This window comes from Eubalaena glacialis, chromosome 17 (genome assembly GCF_028564815.1).
Source record: "Eubalaena glacialis isolate mEubGla1 chromosome 17, mEubGla1.1.hap2.+ XY, whole genome shotgun sequence".
Lineage (NCBI taxonomy): Eukaryota > Metazoa > Chordata > Mammalia > Artiodactyla > Balaenidae > Eubalaena > Eubalaena glacialis.
In genome coordinates this window covers 49,552,890-49,578,933 of record NC_083732.1, presented here as the reverse complement: position 1 = coordinate 49,578,933, position 26,044 = coordinate 49,552,890, and the positions used below count along the sequence as shown (strand labels likewise).

The 26,044-nt window shown below is 38.0% G+C and overlaps 1 protein-coding gene across 2 annotated transcripts in view; it reads right to left on the bottom strand.

The window, feature by feature from the left end:
• The window catches only part of CPQ (carboxypeptidase Q), a 523,824-nt gene that overhangs the window by 107,690 nt on the left and 390,090 nt on the right, over positions 1-26,044 (bottom strand). For both annotated transcript variants that reach the window (XM_061171373.1, XM_061171374.1), the window contains exon 6: positions 24,253-24,344. In XM_061171373.1, coding sequence (XP_061027356.1) covers positions 24,253-24,344 — 92 coding nt within the window. The remainder of the gene's footprint in view (positions 1-24,252; positions 24,345-26,044) is intronic.

Below are 26,044 nucleotides of genomic sequence, written 5' to 3'. Positions count from 1 at the left end.
GCCATTTTAATATTGAAGATGGAAGAAAAAAAGCAATGTTTTCGACACATTACGCTTTATTATTTCAAGAAAGGTAAAAACGCAACTGAAACGCAAAAAAATGATTTGCACAGTGTATGGAGAAGGTGCTGTGACTGATCGAACGTGTCAAAAGTGGTTTGCGAAGTTTTGTGCTGGAGATTTCTCGCTGGACGATGCTCCACGGTCAGGCAGACCAGTTGAAGTTGATAGCGATCAAATCGAGACATGAATTGAGAACAATCAACATTATGCCAAGCGGGAGATAGCCAACATACTCAAAATATCCAAATCAAGCACTGAAAATCATTTGCACCAGCTTGGTTATGTGACTCGCTCTGATGTTTGGGTTCCACATAAGTTAAGCGAAAAAAATTTCTTGACCATATTTCCACATGCGATTCTCTATTTAAACGTAACAAAAACATTCTGTTTTTAAAACAAATTGTGATGGGAGATGAAAAGTGGATACTGTACAATAAAGTGGAATGAAAGAGATTGTGGGGCAAGTGAAATGAACCACCACCAACCACGCCAAAGGCCAGTCTTCATCCAAAGAAGGTGATGTTGTGTATATGGTGGGATTGGAAGGGAGTCCTCTATTATGAGCTCCTTCTGGAAACCCAAATGATTAATTCCAATAAGTACTGCTCCCAATTAGACCAACTGAAAGCAGCACTCGACGAAAAGCATCCGGAATTAGTCAACAGAAAATACATAATCTTCCATCAGGATAATGCAAGACCACAGTTTCTTTGATGACCAGGCAAAAACTGTTACAGCTTGGCTGGGAAGTTCTGATTCATCCGCTGTATTCATCAGACACTGCACCTTCGGATTTCCATTTATTTTGGTCTTTACAAAATTCCCTTAAGGGAAAAAATGTCAATTCCCTGGAAGACTGTAAAAGGCACCTGGAACAGTTCTTTGCTCAAAAAGATAAAAAGTTTTGGGAAGACGGAATTATGAAGTTGCCTGAAAAATGGCAGAAGGTAGTGGAACAAAACAGTGAATATGTTGTTCAATAAAGTTCTTGGTGAAAATGAAAAATGTGTCTTTTATTTTTACTTAAAAACCGAAGGAACATTTTGGCCAACCAAATATCTATTGTCTAGCTAAAACATTACTTAGAAAATACCCCAAACTAGAAGAAAATTACAGTGAAGATTAAAAAAAAATTAATCATTGTAGCAGTATATAAAAAGTTAACTTCAGGGACAAATAAGTATATTTTTATACTTTTCAGAGAAAGTGCGAATATAAAACATTGAGAATTATTGGTGACAGCTAATATCTGCATGATTATACAATATCCCTTGCCCTTAAACTCCAAAATGTGGTAGAATATGATTCTGTGCTATATGTGTTTTAAACTAAGCACTTGGAAGTGACTTCTCCTTTCATCCATTCATGTGTTACTGTAGCCACCATACCTGAATAAATTGGTGTGTATGTGCTTCAGACTATGACAAGCGGATAAATGTACATATCAATATAAATGTAGGTAAATCCTATGTATAAGATAAGTATACAGAGAAGTGCATGGTCAGAGAAGTTCTTATGGCTGAAGTCTAGAGACAGAAAAGCTAGGTTCAAGTTCAGGCTCTGTACCTCATATCTGTGCTGTGCAACTTTGGGTACATCTTTTTTTTAACCTCTTGAACCTCTTTTTTTTTTTTTTTTTTTTCCACATATGAAATAAGTTAAGCAGTCCATGGGCTGGCAACTACCAGGGTCATGACTATTATCAATGTCTATGAAAAAGTATTCATATTTATAAATGATCATATAGATGCAAGAGATTACAATGACACCTTGTAAATAGTAAGAACATAGTACATATCTGTTTGAGAAATGGGAGCTTCCAAAATTCTTGATTGTTTTTTTTCTGTCTACAAGTCTATCCAAAAAAATCTCTAGTATTGGATTTCCAGATCTATTAAAAGGAACAAAGTATTTTCCCTTACATGAAAAAAAAAATGGATAATTTTCACAAAGCACTCTTCCCTCTGTTTACGATCACATTCTCTTCCCTTTGACCTTTCCTAATTCAAATGACAAAACAGCTTCACTGTCTCCCATTTGGCTCTTCGGGGCATGATAAAGTATTCCAGAGCTTTGGAGGGGAAAATACTATCCAGTTATGCCAATGTCGGGGGAAGGATGCGTGCTATACATTCTCCCGGGCCTTAGTTAATACCTGGAGAGTTTCCTGAAACACATTTACAAGTATTTAACACAGCATCACCTCTGCTTTCACGGGGATGAGTTTTATTAAATGAAACCATAGAAATTTATAAAAGCAAATTACACTCCTGTTTTAACTAGTAATAAAATTCTGTCTAATCTCAAAATAACTCATGTTATGAAACCAGTTTAAACCTTTGTTGAAAGGCCTTGTTAAGCTTTTAAAATTCGAATTGTTTATATATGTTTTGCTGTGTGGGGTACAAAAGCTCTTGAGAAATTGATTCTGAGAACTCTCCTTTAAGAGAACTCTGAAACCAAAGCAGTTTAGACAAACTGCTGGTTGTTCGGGGTAACCTCAGCTTCTAGAATGAAGAACTGTAAATGCAGGACAACCATTTGATAAGAGGATGCAAGAGTGAGATCTTCTGAAAGAAAATAAGGAATCAGAGTTCTAATCTTTTGGTTAGGAAAAAATTATGCCTTTATGTTTTTAACACAAATAGATGAGTCAGAAGGAATTATAGATGTGCCCTAATTGATAAGGAAGTTAGAAAGCCAGAGCAAGACCTTCTCTATCAGGGGACAAGTGGTATCTTTAAGACAACACAGGACTTGGGTTAATAATTATAGGAATGACCTATTAGGATGAGTTCCAGAGAGAAAGACAAAGGCCTGTGGGCAATACTCAGGTTGCACTCTCAGCTGTGTCCCACAATTCTGCTTCCCAGTTTCCTGTTTGATCTTCAGCCCTAAAAGCAACATAGTTTTAGTACTACCTATTGTGACTTCTGGACACTTCTCTCACAGTACGAAGTAAACTCACCATCCAGTATCTGCTTTCTAGCATTGACCTTGCTGGCAGCCCTGCTAGTTTGATTCTGCCCATTCATTCCTCAAGCCATCATCGACAGACCATTCTTCAATGATTATGTATTATTCTAGCACAAGTACACAAAAACCACAGCAGCCAGAGTAGGGGGCAAACTTCCAAAAGGGCTACTGATTACCAGAAGACATGAGTTTCTTGGGGTCTCCTGTGAAGAGCCTCTCTCCCAGACAATAATTCAGATTAAAAAAAAGAAACATTGTAGGCAAAGCTACGGATAAAACTAGGATGTGGTTAAACAGTGAATGACAATTGTTAAGGATTAGTAGAAAGTTGTCCAGATATATTAGAGTGTTCATTTCTTTAAAAGACGCTTCTACATGTGTACACTTTAAAAAAAATGCCATTTAAAATATATTTTCAAATGTTATCACATTTAGTTATCTTAATAAAAGGTTCTGCTCTTGCTTTAGGAAATATTGAGGAAGTATGTTAACCCCTTCCTCCAATCAACTTACTATGCCTGTTGTGTGGCTCATTGGGCTAGAACTAAGGCAACAGACTGACCTGGTAATGGTGTGTTCTGTTGGCCAAATATCTAAGGGACAAAAACTGCAACCTCTTGAGTGCTGAGCATACAAATAACAGTCATATTAAGATCTAAATGTTAGAGATAAGACACTTTAAATGTTAGAATACCATCATGTGTTACAAAGCTCTTCCACCAAAAGGTGTGATCATGAGATTGGAAAAGGCTTCAGAAGAAAGTTCTCTAAAAACTTCTTCTCAATAACAGGAATCATCATATTACGGCCAGCATGCCAAATCCGACCACCTCTTCCTTCTCCACCTCTTCCTCCTCCTCCCCTCCCCACCTCCTCTTCTCCTTCTCTTCCTTCTTCTCCTCCTCCTCCTCCTCCTTATATTTTATTGGGAAACAGCTCTGCTCATTTATTTAGTATTGTCTATGACTACTTTGGCACTACAATGACAACTGAGTAGAGAGATCATATGGCCTGAAAGCCTAAAATATTTACTACTTGGACCGTAAAGAAAGCTGGCCAACCCCTGCTTTTAGAAGGCAAAGGGAAGATGACATTCCCAGGCAAATTAAAATAGTGCTGCTGGTTTGAAAGTGGTTTGCTGACTTTGTAACGTACTATGGGCCAAGTGCATGGGAATGAGACGATTTAGTCCCAAAGGCTCTTGTGATCCATAGGTCACTTGTGATCCTAAACATGACACCTCAGTTCAGATTTGTGTATCCTGGTGTGCCAATCTGATTTCCTTAGGAAGTTCATGCACTAAATACGCTACGGGTCCTTCCGGGTCAGATCACGACCTGGTTAGCAATAGGGAGGCACTGAGGCAGAAACTGTTTGTGCCTAGTAGGCAACCTCTAGTAAGCTGGCAAAATGGGCTAGATACAAACTGAAGTCCTTCATGGTTTCACAAATGGAGAACAAATGAGATAAGATGCCAGCCACAAGAACTCACAGTAAACCTGAGTGTTTTGGCACAATGTTCTCAGAACCAACTTTGAAATGCAGTCGGCTTATTTGGGTTAGTGATGGTAGCAGAGAAGTCAGGATATGGTTCTTTACATGTATGGGCTAAAACTAACACCCAAGCCAACTTCACTGTGACCTGAAACCATAAGGCCTTATATGATAAATATTGTCCCACAACTGTAGTAGGCAAGGTCAAAGATTCCATTCTTATTGTCACAGCCAGTCTTCTTACTTTATTTCTTTTCTCTTATATGGAAAAAAATAATAAAAACTTAGCTAAGACGGATCCTTTCTAAAGAGATAAAGGAAAGAGGTGAGTGAAAGCCTACTCATGTTCATTTGCAAGGTGGCATAATGTGATTGTCCTAATACCAAAGGGAATATTTTGACATCTCTTCCCAGGCTGACATAACATCTATATATAAATACCATACAGAATATTCTGGAGTCCCATAGTCATAATGGAATTCTCAGGAGAAAGCAAACAAATACAAAAGACAGCCCTTTCTTTTTTATAAAAAATGAAATCCATAGATTCTAATAAGACCCCAAAGGGCCCCCAGGTGTGCTGTAGAAACTATGTGAATGTTGGAACTACATGGGGCTCCAGACCAAGAACACGCTGAGATAAATGAAATTTAAACCAATTTTGTGATGTGCTTGACAGACTAATGCAAATACCTAGGCACTGAAAGAAAAACATGGGATGCATAAAAGCCCAGCAGTAATGATTGAAACAATAACCTCTGATTAGTACATCTATACTGCATGGAACATTAACGATACAAGCAAGGCCATTCTGGAGACACAGTCCAGACACAATTAGGCTGAATGAGTATATCAGGTCTATTATTTTTATAACCAGAGCTGCAGATGAGTACAAAACTGTGCTCACTCTAGCACTGTCAATCTAGCTAAATTAACATTATATAGAGGCAGTAGGGTTGGCAAAATAAAAATGTCAAAGTAAACCCATTTGCCCAGATAACATGAAGAATTCTCACAAGCATTTCTAAATATCCCTTTATTTTCGAGTGGAACATGAACCCAGTGTGGGCTGGGAAGTTGGCAAGAACTTTACTACTAAAAGAAGCTAGCATTTTTGTATATTTACTTAAGTAAAGAGGAAGTTTTGTTCCTCAGCAATGGCAACATCAGAAATTCTGACAAAATATTATATGTATTCATTTTAACTTTTTCTGTTTTACAGTTGGTTAGAGTTAGGATAAAATACTGTATTTAGAATGATCATACATCCCATCCCTCATTTAATAAAGCCTGTTTAAAATATTGCCCGTATTAATGACTACCAGACACGGCAGTGTTCATAATCCCAGTAATTCAATTGCCAGTAGTTTGTGCAATAAATCAGGAAAAGGTTAAAATATTTTTCATGCCAGAAGAGAACATATCAATCTATTCTATTTGATTACTTGGTGTAATGAGGCTTTCTCAAGGCCAGATTACCTTACTCATTATAATTATGCCAGATCATATTTTTGTTTAAAATGGAAAAGATTAAAAAATGCCAGCAATCCAGTTGAAACTATTCTAGGGTGGTTTTCCTCCTTTGTATGTTTCAGGACATGAGAAATGACATCCTGCTCTCCTTCCAAGAGTAGAGAAGAAAGTAACATTGTTCCCATGAAAAGCAGATTAGGCAAATGGCATCTGGACAATACTCATTTTCCTCATTGACTTGAAAATTCAATAAAATCATCTGTAATGTTTTTTAATTCCAAAGTTAAATTCCACTCCTATAAGTGAACTCTTAAAAATCACTAGAGCACAATAATATCCTTCCATATGTGGTGACATTTCCTTCTCAGTGAATGCAAGCTGAATTCAACCAAAAAAGCAGTTCATATTTTTTTAAAAAATAATAATTTTATCAATAAAGAATAACACAAAGCATTTTCTGACATCTTTTTCCCTGCTTTCTAGAATAACCTCTTTCCTGGGCATAAGGGAAATCTCCCTCCCCAAACGCTTTTGGGGCTCCTTCTTGCCTCAGGCTCCCTTTGGCTCCAGTTGAGCTCCAGCAGCCCCAGCGCCCATGCGAAGTCTGCCTCCAGGGAGTCAGCTGTTGCTTATGAGAGGATGGCATTTCTATGTCCTGCTCTTCCGAGCTGTTCCTCCAAATTGAAATAAGGTCACTCCAACCATTAACAGCTGGGTAAAAGGCCTTTGACCTCGCTAAGTCATAAGGCAGAATACAGAATGAAGGTGGTAGTCTTAAGGCAAGGAAGCAGGAAAGGGTGAAAGAACGATGACTATCAGAAGTGGAGTCAGAACTTTTCTTGGGACTTTTCAGACTGGTACTTTGTAAAATATAAAAATATTACTCCCACAAGAATGGTCAGAAATAAAAAGTCTAACAAATACTACTAAGTATTGGGAAGGATGGGGAGTAATTAGGACTCTCATGTGTTGCTGGTGGAACGTTGAATGGTACAGCCTCCTACCACTTGGGCAGTTTCTAACAAAGTTAGACATTCATCTACCATATGACCCAGCAATTCTACTCCTAGAAAAGAAAAGAAATGCATATGTTCATCAAAAGATTTGTTCGAAAATGGTCATATCAGCCTTATTTATAATAGCTAAAACTAGAAGCAACCCAAATGACCATCAATAGGAGAATGGATAAAGAAGTTGTGGTATATACTATTCACACAATAAAAAACTACTCTTCAGCTTCTTCTTCTGGCAGCGGTGGGGGAAGCCGTATTCCACGACAGCAGCAGCAGGGTTCGTGGCAAGAATGATGGCTTGCAGGCCGCCTAGGGCAGTCTCGTCTTCCTGCAGCTTGTAGACCCTCAGGCTTAGGGCTGTTTCAAGCACACAGCCTTGAGAGATAAGGTGTTCTTGAGACAGTCTGTACCGAATCTGTGACTGAACACAGTGAGGACCTCTATACAAACGTTTAAGATTCTGGCAGCACATGGGGAGACCTACTCTTTTAGCCACCAGCTGCTGGAGACAGCCTCGTAGACAAAGTGCTCCCAAGTCAGCCTGTTCTAGCTGAACGGCTATTGTAGACCCTCATAATCTGACTTCAGAATGGAGACCGCCACATTCACTGCTGTGCGGCTAACAGGGTCTTGGTGCTCCGGCCGGGGGTCAGGCCTGAGCCTATGAGGTGGGCCAGCAGAGTTCAGGACACTGGACCACCAGAGACCTCCAGGCCCCATGTAATATCAATCGGCAAGAGCTCTCCCAGAGACCTCCGTCTCAACACTAAGACCCAGCTCCACCCAATGGCCAGCAAGTTCCAGTGCTGGACGCCCCATCCCAAACAATTAGCAAAACAGGAACACAACCCCACCCATTAGCAGAGGCTGCCTAAAAACATACTAAGGTCACAGACACCCCAAAACCCACCACCACCAGACGCAGCCCTGCCCACCAGAAAGACAAGATCCAGTCCCACCCACCAGAACACAGGCACCAGTCCCCTACACCAGGAAGCCTACAAAGCCACTGAACCAATCTCACCCACTGGGGGCAGACACCAAAAACAACGGGAACTACGAACCTGCAGCCTGTGAAAAGGAGATACTAAACACAGTAGGTTAAACAAAATGAGAAGACAGAGAAATGTGCAGCAGATGAAGAAGCAAGGTAAAAACCCACCAGACCAAACAAATGAAGAGAAAACTGGCAGTCTACCTGAAAAAGAATTCAGAGTAACGATAGTAAAGATGATCCAAAATCGTGGAAATAGAATGGATAAAATATAAGAAACATTTAACAAGGACCTAGAAGAATTAAAGAGCAAACAAACAATGATGGACAACAAAATAAATGAAATTAAAAATACTCTAGAAGGAATCAGTAGCAGAATAACTGAGGCAGAAGAACGGATACGAGACCTGGAAGATAAAATAGTGGAAATAACTACTGCAGAGCAGAATAAAGAAAAAAGAATGAAAAGAATTGAGGACAGTCTCAGAGACGCCTGGGACAACATTAAACGCACCAACATTCGAATTATAGGGGTCCCAGAAGAAGAAGAGAAAAAGAAAGGGAATGAGAAAATATTTGAAGAGATTATAGTCAAAAACTTCCCTAACACGGGAAAGGAAATAGTCAATCAAGTCCAGGAAGCCCAGAGAGTCCGATACAGGATAAATCCAAGGAGAAACACGCCAAGACACATATTAATCAAACTATCAACAACTAAATACAAAGAAAAAATATTAAAGGCAGCAAGGGAAAAGCAACAAATAACATACAAGGGAATCCCCATAAGGTTAACAGCTGATCTTTCAGCAGAAACTCTGCAAGCCAGAAGGGAGTGGCAGGACATATCTAAAGTGATGAAAGGGAAAAACCTACAACCAAAATTACCCTAGCCAGCAAGGACCTCATTCAGATTCGACAGAGAAATTAAAACCTTTACAGACAAGCAAAAGCTAAGAGAATTCAGCACCACCAAACCAGCTCTACAACAAATGCTAAAGGAACTTCTCTAGGCAGGAAACACAAGAGCAGGAAAAGACCCACAAAAACAAACCCAAAACAATTAAGAAAATGGTAATAGGAACATACATATCAATAACAATCTTAAATGTAAATGGATTAAATACTCCAATCAAAAGACATAGGCTGGCTGAATGGATACAAAAACAAGACCCATATATATGCTGTCTACAAGAGACCCACTTCAGACCTAGGGACACATACAGATTGAAAGTGAGGGGATGGAAAAAGATATTCCATGCAAATGGAAATCAAAAGAAAGCTGGAGTAGCAATTTTCATATCAGACAAAATAGACTTTAAAATAAAGACTATTACAAGAGACAAAGAAGGACACTACATAATGATCAAGGGATCAATCCAAGAAGATATAACAATTGTAAATATTTATGCACCCAATATAGGAGCACCTCAGTAGATAAGGCAAATGCTAACAGCCATAAAAGGGGAAATACACAGTAACACAATAATAGTAGGGGACTTTAACACCCCATTTTCATCAATGGACAGATCATCCAAAATGAAAATAAATAAGGAAACACAGCTTTAAATGACACATTAAACAAGACGGACTTCATTGATATTTATAGGACATTCCACCCAAAAACAACAGAATACACTCTTCTCAAGTGCTCATGGAAGATTCTGCAGAATAGATCATATCTTGAGTCACAAATCAAGACTTGGTAACTTTAAGAGAATTTAAATCATATCAAGCATCTTTTCTGACCACAACACTATGAGACTAGATATCAATTACAGGAAAAAAACTGTAAAAAATATGAACACATGGAGGCTAAACAATATGCTACTAAATAACCAAGAGATTACTGGAGAAATCAAAAGGGAAATAAAAAAATATCTAGAAACAAATGACAATGAAAACACAACGACCCAAAACCTATGGGATGCAGTAAAAGCAGTTCTAAGAGGGAAGTGTATAGCAATACAATCCTACCTTAAGATACAAGAAACATCTCAAATAAACAACCTAACCGTACACCTAAAGCAATTAGAGAAAGAACAAAAAAACCCCAAACTTAGCAGAAGGAAAGAAATCATAAAGATCAGATCAGAAATAAATGAAAAAGAAATGAAGTAAACAATAGCAAAGATCAATAAAACTAAAAGCTGGTTGTTTGAGAAGATAAACAAAATTGATAAACCATTAGCCAGACTCATCAAGAAAAAAAGGGAAAAGACCCAAATCAACAGAATTAGAAATGAAAAAGGAGAAGTAACAAATGACACAGCAGAAATACAAAGGATCATGAGAGATTACTACAAGCAACTATATGCCAATAAAATGGACAACCTGTAAAACATGGACACATTTTTAGAGAAGCACAACCTTCCGAGACTGAACCAGGAAGAAATAGAAAACATAAACAGACCAATCACAAGCACTGATATTGAGACTGTTATTAAAAAACTTCCAACAAGCAAAAGCCCAGGACCAGATGGCTTCACAGGCGAATTCTATCAAACATTTAGAGAGAGCTAACACCTATCCTTCTCTAACTCTTCCAAAATATAGCAGAGGGAGAAACACTCCCCAACTCATTCTACGAGGCCACCATCACCCTGATACCAAAACCAGACAAAGATGTCAGAAACAAAGCAAACTACAGGCCAATAACACTGATGAACACAGACGCAAGAATCCTCAACAAAATACTAGCAAACAGAATCCAACAGCACATTAAAAGGATCATGCACCATGATAAAGTGGGGTTTATCCCAGGAATGCAAGGATTCTTCAATATATACAAATCAATCAATGTGATATACCATATCAGCAAATTGAAGAAAAAAAAACATATGATAATCTCAAAAGATGCAGAAAAAGCTTCTGACAAAATTCAATAGCCATTTATGATTAAAACCCTCCAGAAAGTAGGCCTAGAGGGAACTTACCTCAACATAATAAAGGCCATATATGACAAACCCACAGCAAACATCATTCTCAATGGTGAAAAACTGAAATCATTTCCACTAAGATGAGGAACAAGATAAGGCTGCCCACTCTCACCACTATTATTCAACATAGTTTTGGAAGTTTTAGCCATGGCAATCAGAGAAGCAAAAGAAATGAAAGGAATCCAAATCAGAAAAGGAGAAGTAAAGCTGTCACTGTTTGCAGATGACATGATACTATACATAGAGAATCCTAAAGACTCTACCAGAAAACTACTAGAGCTAAGGAATGAATTTGGTAAAGTAGCAGGATACAAAATTAACACACAGAAATCTCTTACATTCCTGTACACTAATGATGAAAAATCTGAAAGAGAAATTAAGGAAACACTCCCATTTACCATTGCAACAAAAAGAATAAAATACCTAGGAATAAACCTACCGAAGGAGACAAAAGACCTATATGCAGAAAACTATAAGACACTGATGAAAGAAATTAGAGATGATACAAACAGAGGGAGGGATACACCATGTTCTTGGATTGGAAGAATCAACATCGTGAAAATGACTATACTACCCAAAGCAATCTACAGGTTCAATGCAATCCGTATCAAACTACCACTGGCATTTTTCATAGAACTAGAACAAAAAATTTCACAATTTGTATGGAAACAGAAAAGACCCTGAATAGCCAGAGCAATCTTTTTAATTAATTAATTAATTAATTAATTAATTAATTATTCTTTGGTATATTGGGTCTTTGTTGCTGTGCATGGGCCTTCTCTAGTTGCAGCAAGCGGGGGCTACTCTTCGTTGTGGTGTGCGGGCTCCTCATTGCGGTGGCTTCTCTTGTTGCAGAGCACAGGCTCTAGGCGTGCGGCCTTTAGTAGTTGTGGCACTCGGGCTCAGTGGTTGTGGTTCGTGGGCTCTAGAGCACAGGCTCAGTAGTTGTGGTGCCTGGGCTTACCTGTTCCACGGCATGTGGGATCTTCCCAGACCAGGGCTGGAACACGTGCCCCCTGCATTGGCAGGCGGATTCTTAACTACTGAGCCACCAGGGCAGCCCCAGCCAAAGCAATCTTGAGAAAAAAACAGAGCTGGAGGAATCAGGCTCCTGGACTTCAGACTATACTACAAAGCTACAGTAATCAAGACAGTATGGTACTGGCACAAAAACAGAAATATAGATCAATGGAATAGGATAGAAAGCCCAGAGGTAAACCCACGCACATATGGTCACCTTATTTTTGATAAAGGAGGCAAGAATATACAATGGAAAAAAGACAGCCTCTTCAATAAGTGGTGCTGGGATAACTGGACAGCTACATGTAAAAGAATGAAATTAGAACACTCCCTAACACCGTATGCAACAGTATAGGGTGGATTAAGGACCTAAGTGTGAGGCCAGACACTATAAAACTCCTAGAGGAAAACATAGGCAGAACACTCTATGACATAAATCATAGCAAGATCCTTTTTGACCCAGCTCCTAGAGAAATGGAAATAAAAACACAAATAAACAAATGGGACCTAATGAAACTTAAAAGCTTTTGCACAGTAAAGGAAACCATAAACAAGACGAGAAGACAACCATCAGAATGGGAGAAATATTTGCAAACGAAGCAACTGACAAAGGATTAATGAGAAAACCATAATTCAAAGAAACATGTACCACAATGTTCATTGCAGCTCTATTTACAATAGTCAGGACAAGGAAGCAACCTAAGTGTCCATCGACAGATGAATGGATAAAGATGATGTGGAACATATTTACAATGGAATATTACTCAGCCATAAAAAGAAATGAAATTGAACTATTTGTAGTGAGTTGGATGGACCTAGAGTCTGTCATACAGAGTGAAGTAAGTCCCAAAGAGAAAAACAAATATCATATGCTAACACATATATATGGAACCTAAAAAAAAAGGTTCTGATGAACCTAGGGGCAGGACAGGAATAAAGACGCAGACATAGAGAATGGAACTGAGGACACAGGGAGGGGGAAGTGTAAGCTGGAACGAAGTGAGAGAGTGGCATGGACATATATACACTACCAAATGTAAAACAGATAGCTAGTGGGAAGCAGCCGCATAGCACAGGGAGATCAGCTTGGTGCTTTGTGACCACCTAGAGGGGTGGGATAGGGAGGGTGGGAGGGAGACGCAAGAGGGAGGGGATATGGGGATATATGTATACATATAGCTCATTCACTTTGTTATACAGCAGAAACTAACACAACATTGTAAAGCAATTATACTCCAATAAAGATGTTAAAAAAATTAAAAAAAAAAAACTCCTCTGCAACAGAAAGAGACAAACTGCTGTTACTGCAACAGCACAGAAGAATCACAAAATTATACTTGTTTACGTATTGCAGGAAGCCTAGGAGTATATACTGTATCACTGAAGTTTAAGAACAGGCATAACCAATCTGTGGTAATAAAAATCAGTATAATAGTTATCTTTGGTGGAGTCAGAGGTTGATCTGAAAGGGAAATTTCCTAGGATAACAGGAATGCTCTATATCTTGATCTGGGTGATGGTTACACAGGGGTATACAATTGCCAATTATATATTGCACTGTATGCTTAAGATCTGTGCATTTTATCACTCTATGCTACTTATACCTCAATAAAACACTGTTAGCATGAAAAGTGTGTTACTTATAAACAAATTAATAAACATAAAGCACAAACAATATACATATAAATAATTCTCAACTTCATGTGCTAATGTGAATAGACAGTGGAAAGAACTTGAACACTAGGAGAAAAAAGTTTACAGTTTATCAAAATATGCGAAGAAGCATTTTTTTAAAAAATAAGAGAACATGTACACATCCTTTATAGGACTTTATGCTATGAATTGTTACGGGCATACTGGATGGACACCAGGAATGATTGCTATTCTAGTTGACTCCAAAATATATTTCCATACAATAATTTATTTATAACTTTGTATGACCTAAATGATAATTTTATACATTTTGTTTGGAGCCAATTATATAAGTATTTTGCAGGAAGATATTATTGTTATAAATAATATAAATGTACATGTATATTACACATGTAAAGTGAAAAACTCAGTACCTCCTGTTCAAATTATTTTACTTAGTAATGCCTGCCAAAATGCTCATAGACCTTTTTGAGCCAAAGTTTGTTTCCTCAGAAAGTGTGTTTTAGATATCACAATAAAGTTCTATTTTAGTTTCAAAATTTATACACAATCCACAAATAGTCTCACATATTTCAGAACAATTTAGTAAGGCTAGAAATTATTATGATAATTGAACTAATACTTCATAAGCATAACGATGACATAAAGGCAGCTATTAATCTGATTACAATTTTGAAAATTAGTTAGGCAATAAATTTTAGCATATGATTTTTTTTATGTTTATTTTTTATTTATTTATTTTTTCTTATTAGTCAACCATTTTATACACATCAGTGTATACATGTCAATCCCAATCTCCCAATTCATCACACCACCACCCCCACCCCCCAGCCGCTTTCCCCCCTTGGTGTCCATACGTTTGTTCTCTACATCTGTGTCTCAATTTCTGCTCTGCAAACCGGATCATCTGTACCATTTTCTAGGTTCCACATATATGCATTAATATACGATATTTGTTTTCCTCTTTCGGACTTACTTCACTCTGTATGACAGTCTCTAGATGCATCCACATCTCTACAAATGACCCAATTTCGTTCCTTTTTATGGCTGAGTAATATTCCATTGTATATATGTACCACATCTTCTTTATCCATTTGTCTGTCGATGGACATTTAGGTTGCTTCCATGACCTGGCTATTGTAAAGAGTGCTGCAATGAACATTGGGGTGCATGTGTCTTTTTGAATTATGGTTTTCTCTGGGTATATGCCCAGTAGTGGGATTGCTGGGTCATATGGTAATTCTATTTTTAGTTCATTAAGGAACCTCCATACTGTTCTCCATAGTGGCTGTATCAACTTACATTGCCACCAACAGTGCAAGAGGGTTCCCTTTTCTCCACACCCGCTCCAGCATTTGTTGTTTGTAGATTTTCTGATGATGCCCATTCTAAGTGGTGTGAGGTGATACCTCATTGTAGTTTTGATTTGCATTTCTCGAATAATTAGTGATGTTGAGCAGCTTTTCATGTGCTTCTTGGCCATCTGTATGTCTTCTTTGGAGAAATGTCTATTTAGGTCTTCTGCCCATTTTTGGATTGGGGTGTTTCTTTAATATTGAGCTGCATGAGCTGTCTATATATTTTGGAGATTAATCCTTTGTCCATGGATTCATTTGCAAATATTTTCTCCCATTCTGAGGGTTGTCTTTTCATCTTGTTTATGGTTTCCTTTGCTGTGCAAAAGCTTTGAAGTTTCATTAGGTCCCATTTGTTTATTTTTGTTTTCATTTCCATTACTCTAGAAGGTGGATCAAAAAATAACTTGCTGTGATTTATGTCAAAGAGTGTTCTTCCTATGTTTTCCTCTAAGAGTTTTATAGTGCCTGGTCTTACATTTAGGTCTCTAATCCATTTTGAGTTCATCTTTGTGTATGGTGTTAGGGAGTGTTCTAATTTCATTCTTTTACATGCAGCTGTCCAGTTTTCCCAGCATCACTTATTGAAGAGACTGTCTTTTCTCCATTGTATATCCTTGCCTCCTTTGTCATAGATTAGTTGACCATAGGTGTCTGGGTTTATCTCTGGGCTTTCTATCCTGTTCCATTGATCTATATTTCCTTTTTTGTGCCAGTACCATATTGTCTTGATTACTGTAGCTTTGTAGTATAGTCTGAAGTCAGGGAGTCTGATTCCTCCAGCTCCGCTTTTTTCCCTCAAGACTGCTTTGTCTATTCAGGGTCTTCTGTGTTTCCATACGAATTTTAAGATTTTTTGTTCTAGTTCTGTAAAAAAAATGCCATTGGTAATTTGATAGGGATTACATTGAATCTGTAGATTGCTTTCAGTAGTATAGTCATTTTCACAATATTGATTCTTCCAATCCAAGAACATTGTATATCTCTCCATCTGTTGGTATCATCTTTAATTTCTTTCATCAGTGTCTTATAGTTTTCTGCATACAGGTCTTTTGTCTCCCTAGGTAGGTTTATTCCTAGGTAGTTTATTCTTTTTGTTGCAATGGTAAATGGGAGTGTTTCTATAATTTCTCTTTCAGATTTTTCATCATTAGTGTATAGGAATGCAAGAGATTTCTGTGCATTAATTCTGTATCCTGCTAGTTCACCAAATTCATTGATTAGCTCTAGTAGTTTTCTGGTGGCATTTTTAGGATTCTCTATGTAGAGTATCATATCATCTGCAAACAGTGACAGTTTTACTTCTTCTTTTCCAATTTGTATTCCTTTTATATCTTTTTCTTCTCTGATTGCCACGGCTAGGACTTCCAAAACTATGTTGAATAATAGTGGTGAGAGTGGACATCCTTGTCTTGTTCCTGATCTTCAAGGAAATGCTTTCAGTTTTTCACCATTGAGAATGATGTTTGCTGTGGGTTTGTCATATATGGCCTTTATTATGTTGAAGTAGTTCTCTCTATGCCCACTTTCTGGAGAGTTTTTATCATAAATGGGTGTTGAATTTTGTCAAAAGCTTTTTCTGCATCTATTGAGATGATCATATGGTTTTTATTCTTCAGTTTGTTAATATGGTGTATCACACCGATTGATTTGCGTATATTGAAGAATCCTTGCATCTCTGGGATAAATCCCACTTGATCCCACTTTTAATATGTTGTTGGATTCTGTTTGCTAGTATTTGGTTGAGGATTTTTGCATCTATATTCATCAGTGATATTGGTCTCTAATTTTCTTTTTTGTAGTATCTTTGTCTGGTTTTGGTATCAGGGTGATGGTGGCCTCATAGAATGAGTTTGGGAGTTTTCCTTCCTCTGCAATTTTTTGGAAGAGTTTGAGAAGTATAGGTGTTAGCTCTTCTCTAAATGTTTGATAGAATTCACCTGTGAAGCCATCTGGTCCTGGACTTTTGTTTGTTGGAAGATTTTTAATCACAGTTTCAATTTCATTACTTGTGATTGGTCTGCTCATGTTTTTTATTTCTTCCTGGTTCAGTCTTGGAAGGTTATACCTTTCTAAAAATTTGTCCATGTCTTCCAGGTTGTCCATTTTATTGGCATAGAGTTGCTTGTAGTAGTCTCTTAGGATGCTTTGTATTTCTTCGGTGTCTGCTGTAACTTCTCCTTTTTCAATTCTAATGTTATTGATTTGAGTCCTCTTCCTCTTTTTCTTGATGAATCTGGCTAATGGTTCATCAATTTTGTTTATCTTCTCAAAGAACCAGCTTTTAGTTTTATTGATCTTTGCTATTGTTTTCTTTGTTTCTATTTCATTTATTTCTGCTCTGATTTTTATGATTTCTTTCCTTCTGCTAACTTTGGGTTTTGTTTGTTCTTCTTTCTCTAGTTCCTTTAGGTGTAAGGTTAGATTGTTTATTTGAGATTTTTCTCGTTTCTTGAGGTAGGCTTGTATAGGTATAAACTTTCCTCTTATAACTGCTTTTGCTGCATCCTATAGGTTTTGGATCGTCGTGTTTTCATTGTCATTTGTCTCTAGGTATTTTTTGATTTCCTCTTTGATTTCTTCAGTGAGCTCTTGGTTATTTAGTAATGTATTGTTTAGCCTCTAGGTGTTTGTGTTTTTTACATTTTTTCTCCTGTAATTCATTTCTAATCTCATAGCGCTGTGGTCAGAAAAGATGCTTGATATGATTTCAATTTTCTTAAATTTACTGAGGCTTGATTTGTGACTCAAGATGTGATCTATCCTGGAGAATGTTCCATGCGCACTTGAGAAGAAAGTGTAATCTGCTGTTTTGGGATGGAATGTCCTATAAATATCAATTAAATCTATCTGGTCTATTGTGTCATTCAAAGCTTCTGTTTCCTTATTTATTTTCATTTTGGATGATCTGTCCATTGGTGTAAGTGAGGTGTTAAAGTCCCCCACTATTATTGTGTTACTGTTGATTTCCTCTTTTATAGCTGTTAGCAGTTGCCTTTTGTATTGAGGTGCTCCTATGTTGGGTGCATATATATTTATAATTGTTATATCTTCTTCTTGGATTGATCCCTTGATCATTATGTAGTGTCCTTCCTTGTCTCTTGTAACATTCTTTATTTTAAAGTCTATTTTATCTGATATGAAAATTGCTACTCCAGCTTTCTTTTGATTTCCATTTGCATGGAATATCTTTTTCCATCCCCTCACTTTCAGTCTCTATGTGTCCCTAGGTCTGAAGTGGGTCTCTTGTAGACAGCATATAGATGGATCTTGTTTTTGTATCCATTCAGCAAGCCTGTGTCTTTTGGTTGGAGCATTTAATCCATTCACATTTAAGGTAATTATCAATATGTATGTTCCTATTACCATTTTCTTAATTGTTTTGGGTTTGCTTTTGTAGGTCCTTTTCTCCTCTTGTGTTTCCCACTTAGAGAAGTTCCTTCAGCATTTGTTGTAGAGCTGGTTTGGTGGTGCTGAATTCTCTTAGCTTTTCCTTGTCTGTAAAGCTTTTGATTTCTCCACTGAATCTGAATGAGATCCTTGCTGGGTGGAGGAATCTTGGTTGTAGCTTCTTCCCTTTCATCACTTTAAGTATATCATGCCACTCCCTTCTGGCTTGTAGAGTTTCTGCTGAGAAATCAGCTGTTAACCTTATGGGAGTTCCCTTGTATGTTATTTGTCATTTTTCCCTTGCTGCTTTCAATAATTTTTCTTTGTCTTTAATTTTTGCCGATTTGATCACTATGTGTCTCGTTGTGTTTCTCCTTGCGTTTATCCTGTATGGGACTCTCTGCGTTTCCTGGACTTGGGTGGCTATTTCCTTTCCCATGTTAGGGAAGTTTTCGACTATAATCTCTTCAAATATTTTCTTGGGTCATTTCTCTCTCTCTTCTCCTTCTGGGACCCCTATAATGCGAATGTTGTTGCGTTTAATGTTGTCCCAGAGGTCTCTTCGGCTGTCTTTATCTCTTTGCATTCTTTTTTCTTTATTCTGTTCCGCAGCAGTGAATTCCACCATTCTGTCTTCCAGGTCACTTATCCGTTCTTCTGCCTCAGTTATTCTGCTGTTGATTCCTTATAGTGTATATTTCATTTTAGTTATTGTATTGTTCATCTCTGTTTGTTTGTTCTTTAATTCTTCTAGATCTTTGTTAAACATTTCTTGCATCTTCTCAATCTTTGCCTCCAGTCTTTTTCCGAGGTTCTGGATCATCTTCACTATCATTATTCTGAATTCTTTTTCTGGAAGATTGCCTATCTCCATTTCATTTAGTTGTTTTTCTGGGGTTTTATCTTGTTCCTTCATCTGGTACATAGCCCTCTGCCTTTTCATCTTATCTATCTTTCTGTGAATGTGGTTTTTGTTGCACAGGGTGCAGGATTGTAGTTCTTCTTGCTTCTGCTGTCCAAGTTTTAGCATATGATTTTAAATCATTTTAATTTTATATTTTTCTATAAATATATTAATTAAATTATAAACAAAGATATATTTACTAAGAAAAGGATAACGAATGTTAATATTAATTTTATTGCCATGAAAGTTTAGCTATATCTGTTCATTAAAGTAGCCTTTATAGAACTTTTACTGTTGAAAAGATTCTATGAGGAGGAAGAAAGAATACATTCAGAGCAACAAAAAGAAATAATAATTTTTTACATACTGTTTTTCTCAATAATTAATGCTATGTAAGTATCGCTAACTTTACTATTAAACTCTACACCAAATCAGAATGCATAGAAAAAAGAGTGGTATATGTACATTCATATTATTTATTAAAATAATATCTTCCTGCAAAATACTTAATAATTGGCTCCAAGCAAAACTTATAAAATTATCATTTAAGTCAATACAAAGTTATAAATAAATCACTGTATGGAAATAACATGAACATATTTTATGATTTTTATCATATAGATTAAGGATCAACGAACTTTTTCTGTAAAAGATCAGATACTTATTATTTTGGGGCTTGCAGACCACATAAAATCTCAGTCACGTAGTCAGTTAAAACATGTAAAAACATTCTTGTCTTGAGGTCTGTACATAAACAGATGGATTTGGCCCACAGGCCATATTTTACTGATCCTTGTTATAGATCACTAATAACCATAACTATATCATAAAAATGATAGCAGAGTTATTTTAAAAGTTCAAATATTTTATTTTTATAATGACCAGAATAGGTCCTCCCCCAAATAAAAGTTCTGTTCCTGTTCAGTATCACCCATATGGATGCCAAGGGTGCACGTCAGGACTCAGTTCTGATCAATATGAAGGAGAGCAGCTTTCCCTTTTCTACCCCCTCCTGACTACTCACTCAAACCCACTTACTCCTCAAGGATGGGGTCCTTATTATAGTTATTTTAAAGTTAAACTCAGCCACCCAGAAATGATTATGCTCTTGACAATGCTTATATCAATATGCTAATCATAAGAATATAGAATAAGTCCTTCAAAATGGGCTGTGTCTTATAAAACATGCAGAATGTCTTTTCAACAGTAAGATAAAGAGCTATCCTAAAAAAGAGGCCTATGTTTTCCCTTTCTGGAATTTCTTCTTTCCATCCCTGAAAATGCAATTCAGACCAGCCACCAGTATATAGACACATTTGTATGAAGGCGACGTGGATATTTTCAAGATAAACCAGCTCTGTTAATGTCATTGCATGTCCTTTGAGTATATATTCATATATATATATATATATATATATATATATATATATATATATATATATATATATGCCTGCCAACCTCTTAGAAGTTTAAAATCAAGTAATTTCTGATTTCATCCATGTATTTAGTAGGCTATGGTAAAACTCAAAATCTTCAGAGAAATAAACTTTTTTTTTTTCCGTAGATCTAAGGAATTTCAGTGGTTGAGGAAATTTCAAGCTGGAGCCATTACAGTTTAAATCCATTTTTAAAAAAATTTATTTATATTATTTATTTATTTTTGGCTGTGTTGGGTCTTTGTTGCTGCATGAGGGCTTTCTCTAGTTGTGGCACGCGGGGGCTACTCTTCGTTGTGGTGTGTGGGCTTCTCATTGCAGTGGCTTCTCTTGCTGCGGAGCACAGGCTCTAGGCATGCAGGCTTCAGTAGTTGTGGCACGGGCTCAGTAGTTGTGGCTTGCGGGCTGTAGAGTGCAGGCTCAGTAGTTGTGGTGCACGGGCTTAGTTGCTCTGCAGCATGTGGGATCTTCCCGGACCAGGGCTTGAACCCGTGTCTCCTGCGTTGGCAGGCGGATTCTTAACCACTGCACCACCAGGGAAGCCCTAAATCCATTTTTTTTCTTGAAGTAGAGTATATTATAGAGAATGAGCTTCAAAACAGTTCCTTTAGGGTTTTATGTTTTTTATAGAGTCCAAGATGTATAGATTCTAAAAGCACCTTCTTAAAAATAATTCGATTACTCTCTTGCACTCCGGACAAAGTGCAAACTTCTAAACATGGTTTGTACCTTCCAGTCCAGCCTCTTGCTTCTCTCTCTTCTCTGCTCCTGCCACTGTGCATCTTGCATTCTACACAGCAGCCACTCTGAATGCCTCTCAGTTTCCGCTGTGTGCTGGGACCTCTTCACCTCCAGCCTTGGCACATGGAGGTCCCACTACCATGGACTCACCTCCTCTCTGCCAACTCCTCTTCCTTATCTGGCCTCTGCGTAGTCCTCAGGTCTCTGCTTAGATGTCATTTCTCTCATGTAGTCTATCCTAACCGCTCCAGAAGGCCAGGTTACATGAACTTTCTGTCTCTGCCATCACTGGTTTGTTCTTTATCAGAACATTCTTAACACGTTATATTATGATTGAAGTTCAGTGGTTGGTGTCCTTCTTTAGATGGCAGTCTCAGCAAGGTCATGGTGAATCTTCTTAATGACAGTATACCTAATGCCTAATACAGTGCCTGAGCCAGTAGGTGCTCAGAGAATATTAATTGAATGTTGCTGGGTCAAGAACAACTCCTATCTGATGTTCTCGTCCACCACAACATAGAGAAGATGATGCTACTGACCCACCAACCAAAGGGCATAATCTGGAATAATCTTATTCCCCAGGAACACTTGAGGCCATAAGAATTGAAGTGGTGAAAGAGTTGGGCATAAAGCATGGTCCTCCTTTGCACAGAAAGTAACGATACTCAGTAACCAAATTCATGACCCTAACTAAACTTATTATTCTTAAGCTCTAAATAACTGAAGTAGGGTAATAGAGACTGACTTTGTCAAATGATCAAAAAGGATATAAACACAACTCAGAAAACAACAGACCTCTCTCTGATTTTGATAATTTAAGTTTATAAGATGTGTTCCTTCTAATCTGGAGATGCAGGGAGAACAATCCAGCAGACCAGACCCTGCTCCCCTGCCCAGCACTCATTGCTCAGAAGCACACCCACTGATTGGGGAGTTCCTCTTTGAACAAACATTTGATTTGGTCCAGGGTATTTCTCAGCTTGTACATTTTGCCCTCTCTCCGCTCTCTCAAAGGTTGTTCTTGATATTAATCTCCTTGTCCCCCATTTTTTTTTAATTGAAGTTTAGTTGATTTACAATATTGTGTTAGTTTCAGGTGGACAGCAAAGTGATTCAGTTATATATATATATTTTTCAGACTATTTTCCATTATAGGTTATTACAAGATACTATATATCTGTATATCTTGTGCTATACAGTAAATCCTTGTTACTTACCTATTTTATGTATAGTAGTTTGTATCTGTTAATGCCGTACCGGTAATTTATCCCTGCCCCCACCCCCTTTCCCCTTTGGTAACCATAGTTTGTTTTCTACGTCTGTGAGTCTGTTTCTGTTTTGTATATATTGATACATTCTTTTGTATTATTTTTAGATTCCACATATAAGTGATATCATATAATATTTACCTTTCTCTGTCTGACCTACTTCACTTAGTATGATATTCACTAGGTCCATCCGTGTGGCTGCAAATGGCAATATTTCTTTTTTTATGACTGAGTAATAATATTCCATTGTATATATGTACCACATCTTCTTAAGTCTGTTGATGGGCACTTGGGTTGTTTCCATGTCTTGCCTATTGTAAATAGTGCTGCTGTGAACATTGGGGTACATGTATCTTTTCGAATTAGAGTTTTCATCTTTTCCAGATATATGCCTAGGAGTAGGATTGCTGAATCATATGGTAGCTCTATTTTTAGTTTTTTAAGGAACCTCCATACTGTTTTCCATAGTGGCTGCACCAATTTACATTCCCACTAACAGTGCACGAGGGTTCCCTTTTCTCCACACCCTCTCCAGCATTTATTATCTGTAGACATTTTGATGATGGTCATTCTGACTGGTGTGAGGTGATACCTCACTGTGGTTCTGATTTGAATTTCTCTAATAATTAGAGATGTTGAGTATCTTTTCATGTGCCTGTTGGCCATCTGTATGTCTTCTTTGGAGAAATGTCTTATTAGGTCTTCTGCCCATTTTTTGACATTGAGTTGTATGAGTTGTTTGAGTATTTTGGCTATTAATCCTTTGTCGATCAGGTCATTTGCAAATATTTTCTCCCATTCCGTAGATTGCCTTTTTGTTTTGTTGGTGGTTTCCTTTGCTGTGCAAAAGCTTTCAAGTTTGATTAGATCTCACTTATTTATTTTTGCTTTTATTTCTTTTACCTTGGGAGTCCCTGTCCCCTGTCTTAAACGTGGTCTTTTATTTCTATTTATGATCTTCCACTATCACCTTCTTGTTTCAAGCTTCACTTTTGCCTTATATTGGTCACTGTCAAACCACACTGTCCTCCACATTCCCAGGTCTGAGACCTCTCGTTGCTGCTATTCCCATGGCTATTATCAATGCTCCTGGCTGACTCAAGGTCTCAGGATGTGGCTTTCAAATACCAGCGCTTCCAGGAGGATTTGGGACATTGGGGAATGGGGGTGGACTCAGTAGGAACAGGGAATGTTAACCTATTACTATTTCTCTGGCATACATGAGGATAGCAGAACTAGAGAATTTAGGAAAATGGCCACATAGCAGGTGGAATTTTCCTAAGGCTACAGACTAATGGAGAAATAGAAAATCACTCAGCTCCATCCCAGCACCCTCAGCTCACCAGTGCATTCTCCTTTATGGAGCTGGATGAAGACTTCTGCAAGGGGTGTTTGCCAGGGCCAGCCTACCGCAAAGTATTGCTGAGTCTTCAGGACAATAGAGGAAATTCTTAAACTAAAAGCATCAGTGCTTTTGCTGTATTTACACTGATATTACATGTGCAAATGCCCAGCAGTCCATGGCTGCTCTCTTACCTTGTGTAATTGGTAATACTGCAAGGCACCGATTCCACCTTGCTCCTCTGCAGTCCAGAGCACCAAACGCAGAGTCCTCTTTGGACGCAGCCCTGGGAAAAATAATAAAATAAAACAAGTGATTCTTCAGTTGCTTTTGAATTTTTGAAAAATGGCAGGGCCTCTTATCTGCATTCTGGAGGCAGGAGGGAATCAGAGGCATGCGCATTCATCTCTTGCTCTTGTGGCTGCCTGATTTAGGGTGTGGCTGACACAGCAAAGGAGTACCCTCAGGGCTGATCTCCAGGGCAGGTTAATGAAGAAAGGGGTTGTGATAAATGTCAGCCAGGAATTGAGAGCCTCTATTCATATCCTTAACTGGACAACCTGCCCAGTAGGACCCAATGGATGGCCAAGTTCATTGGGATATTAGATTGCATCCAGAAGATGCAGTTAGTTAGGCTCTAGACAGATCATGAGGCCTTCCAGTGATTAACTGAAACCCAATCATTTGCCTCTACTTCAAGACAAGGTGTGTCGGGGGTTGCTTCTTAGTCTAAATCCACAAGTATAGCTAGCTGCCCATGCTATCCTTAGTAATATAATGATTGTGAAGCAGATGCAATGTTTATGTTTACCCAGGGTCATGTTCCCCTCCTTCTTGGAAATATAAGGTCATTCACTTAAGGTCAATGAAAATGAATTGAATGAGAATGACATTTTATTCATCTCATTACCGCACAAACAGCTTGGTGGCAATTTCATTGACTTGGGAAATACAAACTTGTATCCTGCAGTTATTAAAGCTACTAGCAGATCTGGCGTATCTAGAACCATTTTTGAGTGACTGTGTCTGCTCCGTAAAAGCTAACTACAATGGTCAAACAGTATGCTAAAAGTTCCACTTTTTGACCAAGAATTAAAACTCATTTCTGATTTGGACCTGATGATGTGGTTTCTGAGAAATAACAAAGGCAGAAACACGTGAAGCTGGGCTTAAATCTTATTAATAAGATCTGTCCTCTTGCCTCACTGCAGGGAAACCATAGGGAAGGACTTTGAATGGCTCCGAGATGGACACACTACAGACGTCGAGTATAACCAACTGCTGCCACCCAGGCACGTGGCCTTCTTCAAGGGAGCGGGCTGGTCAACTTCAGCCTGGATGATAAATGCTCCTGGGAAATGGAGCTCTGTCCTGCCTCCTCTGGACACCAACAAGTATTCTCCTTTCACAGGTCTAGTGCCAAGGCATTGAAAAGGAGCTACGTTTCTCACTAAATTGAATATTGTGAAGCTACTTTACACTTGAGCATTTTAACATAATTAAAAGAGCACAGGTTTAGGAGGCAGGCTGACCTGAGTTCCAATTAAAGCCTAGACAAGCAATGTCCACATCCAATTGTTCAGCAAATCCCACTGGCGTTTTCTTCTAAGTCCATCTAGAATCCAACTTTTTACCTCTGCTACCACGCTGGTCCAAGCCCCACCTTCTTTTGCCTGGACTGTTGCAAAACAGTCTTCCTAACTGGTCTCCCTGCCTCAGCCTGTGCCCCTCTGCAGCTGATGGTCTGCACTGCAGACAGCAAGACTCTTGTAAAACTTATACCAGCGCATGTCATTTCTCTGTTCAAAACCTCCAACAGCCATACTGTAAGCTTCTCAAAGGCAGGTATTTAAGCTTTGTGATTCAATGTGATGCCCCCAGTGCCCAGACTGTTTGGCACATATTAGGTGCCCAATAAATAGGTCTTGAATGAATAAATGAATCCAAAGTGTGTTGCCTCACTAGTAAAATTCAAAGCCCTCTACC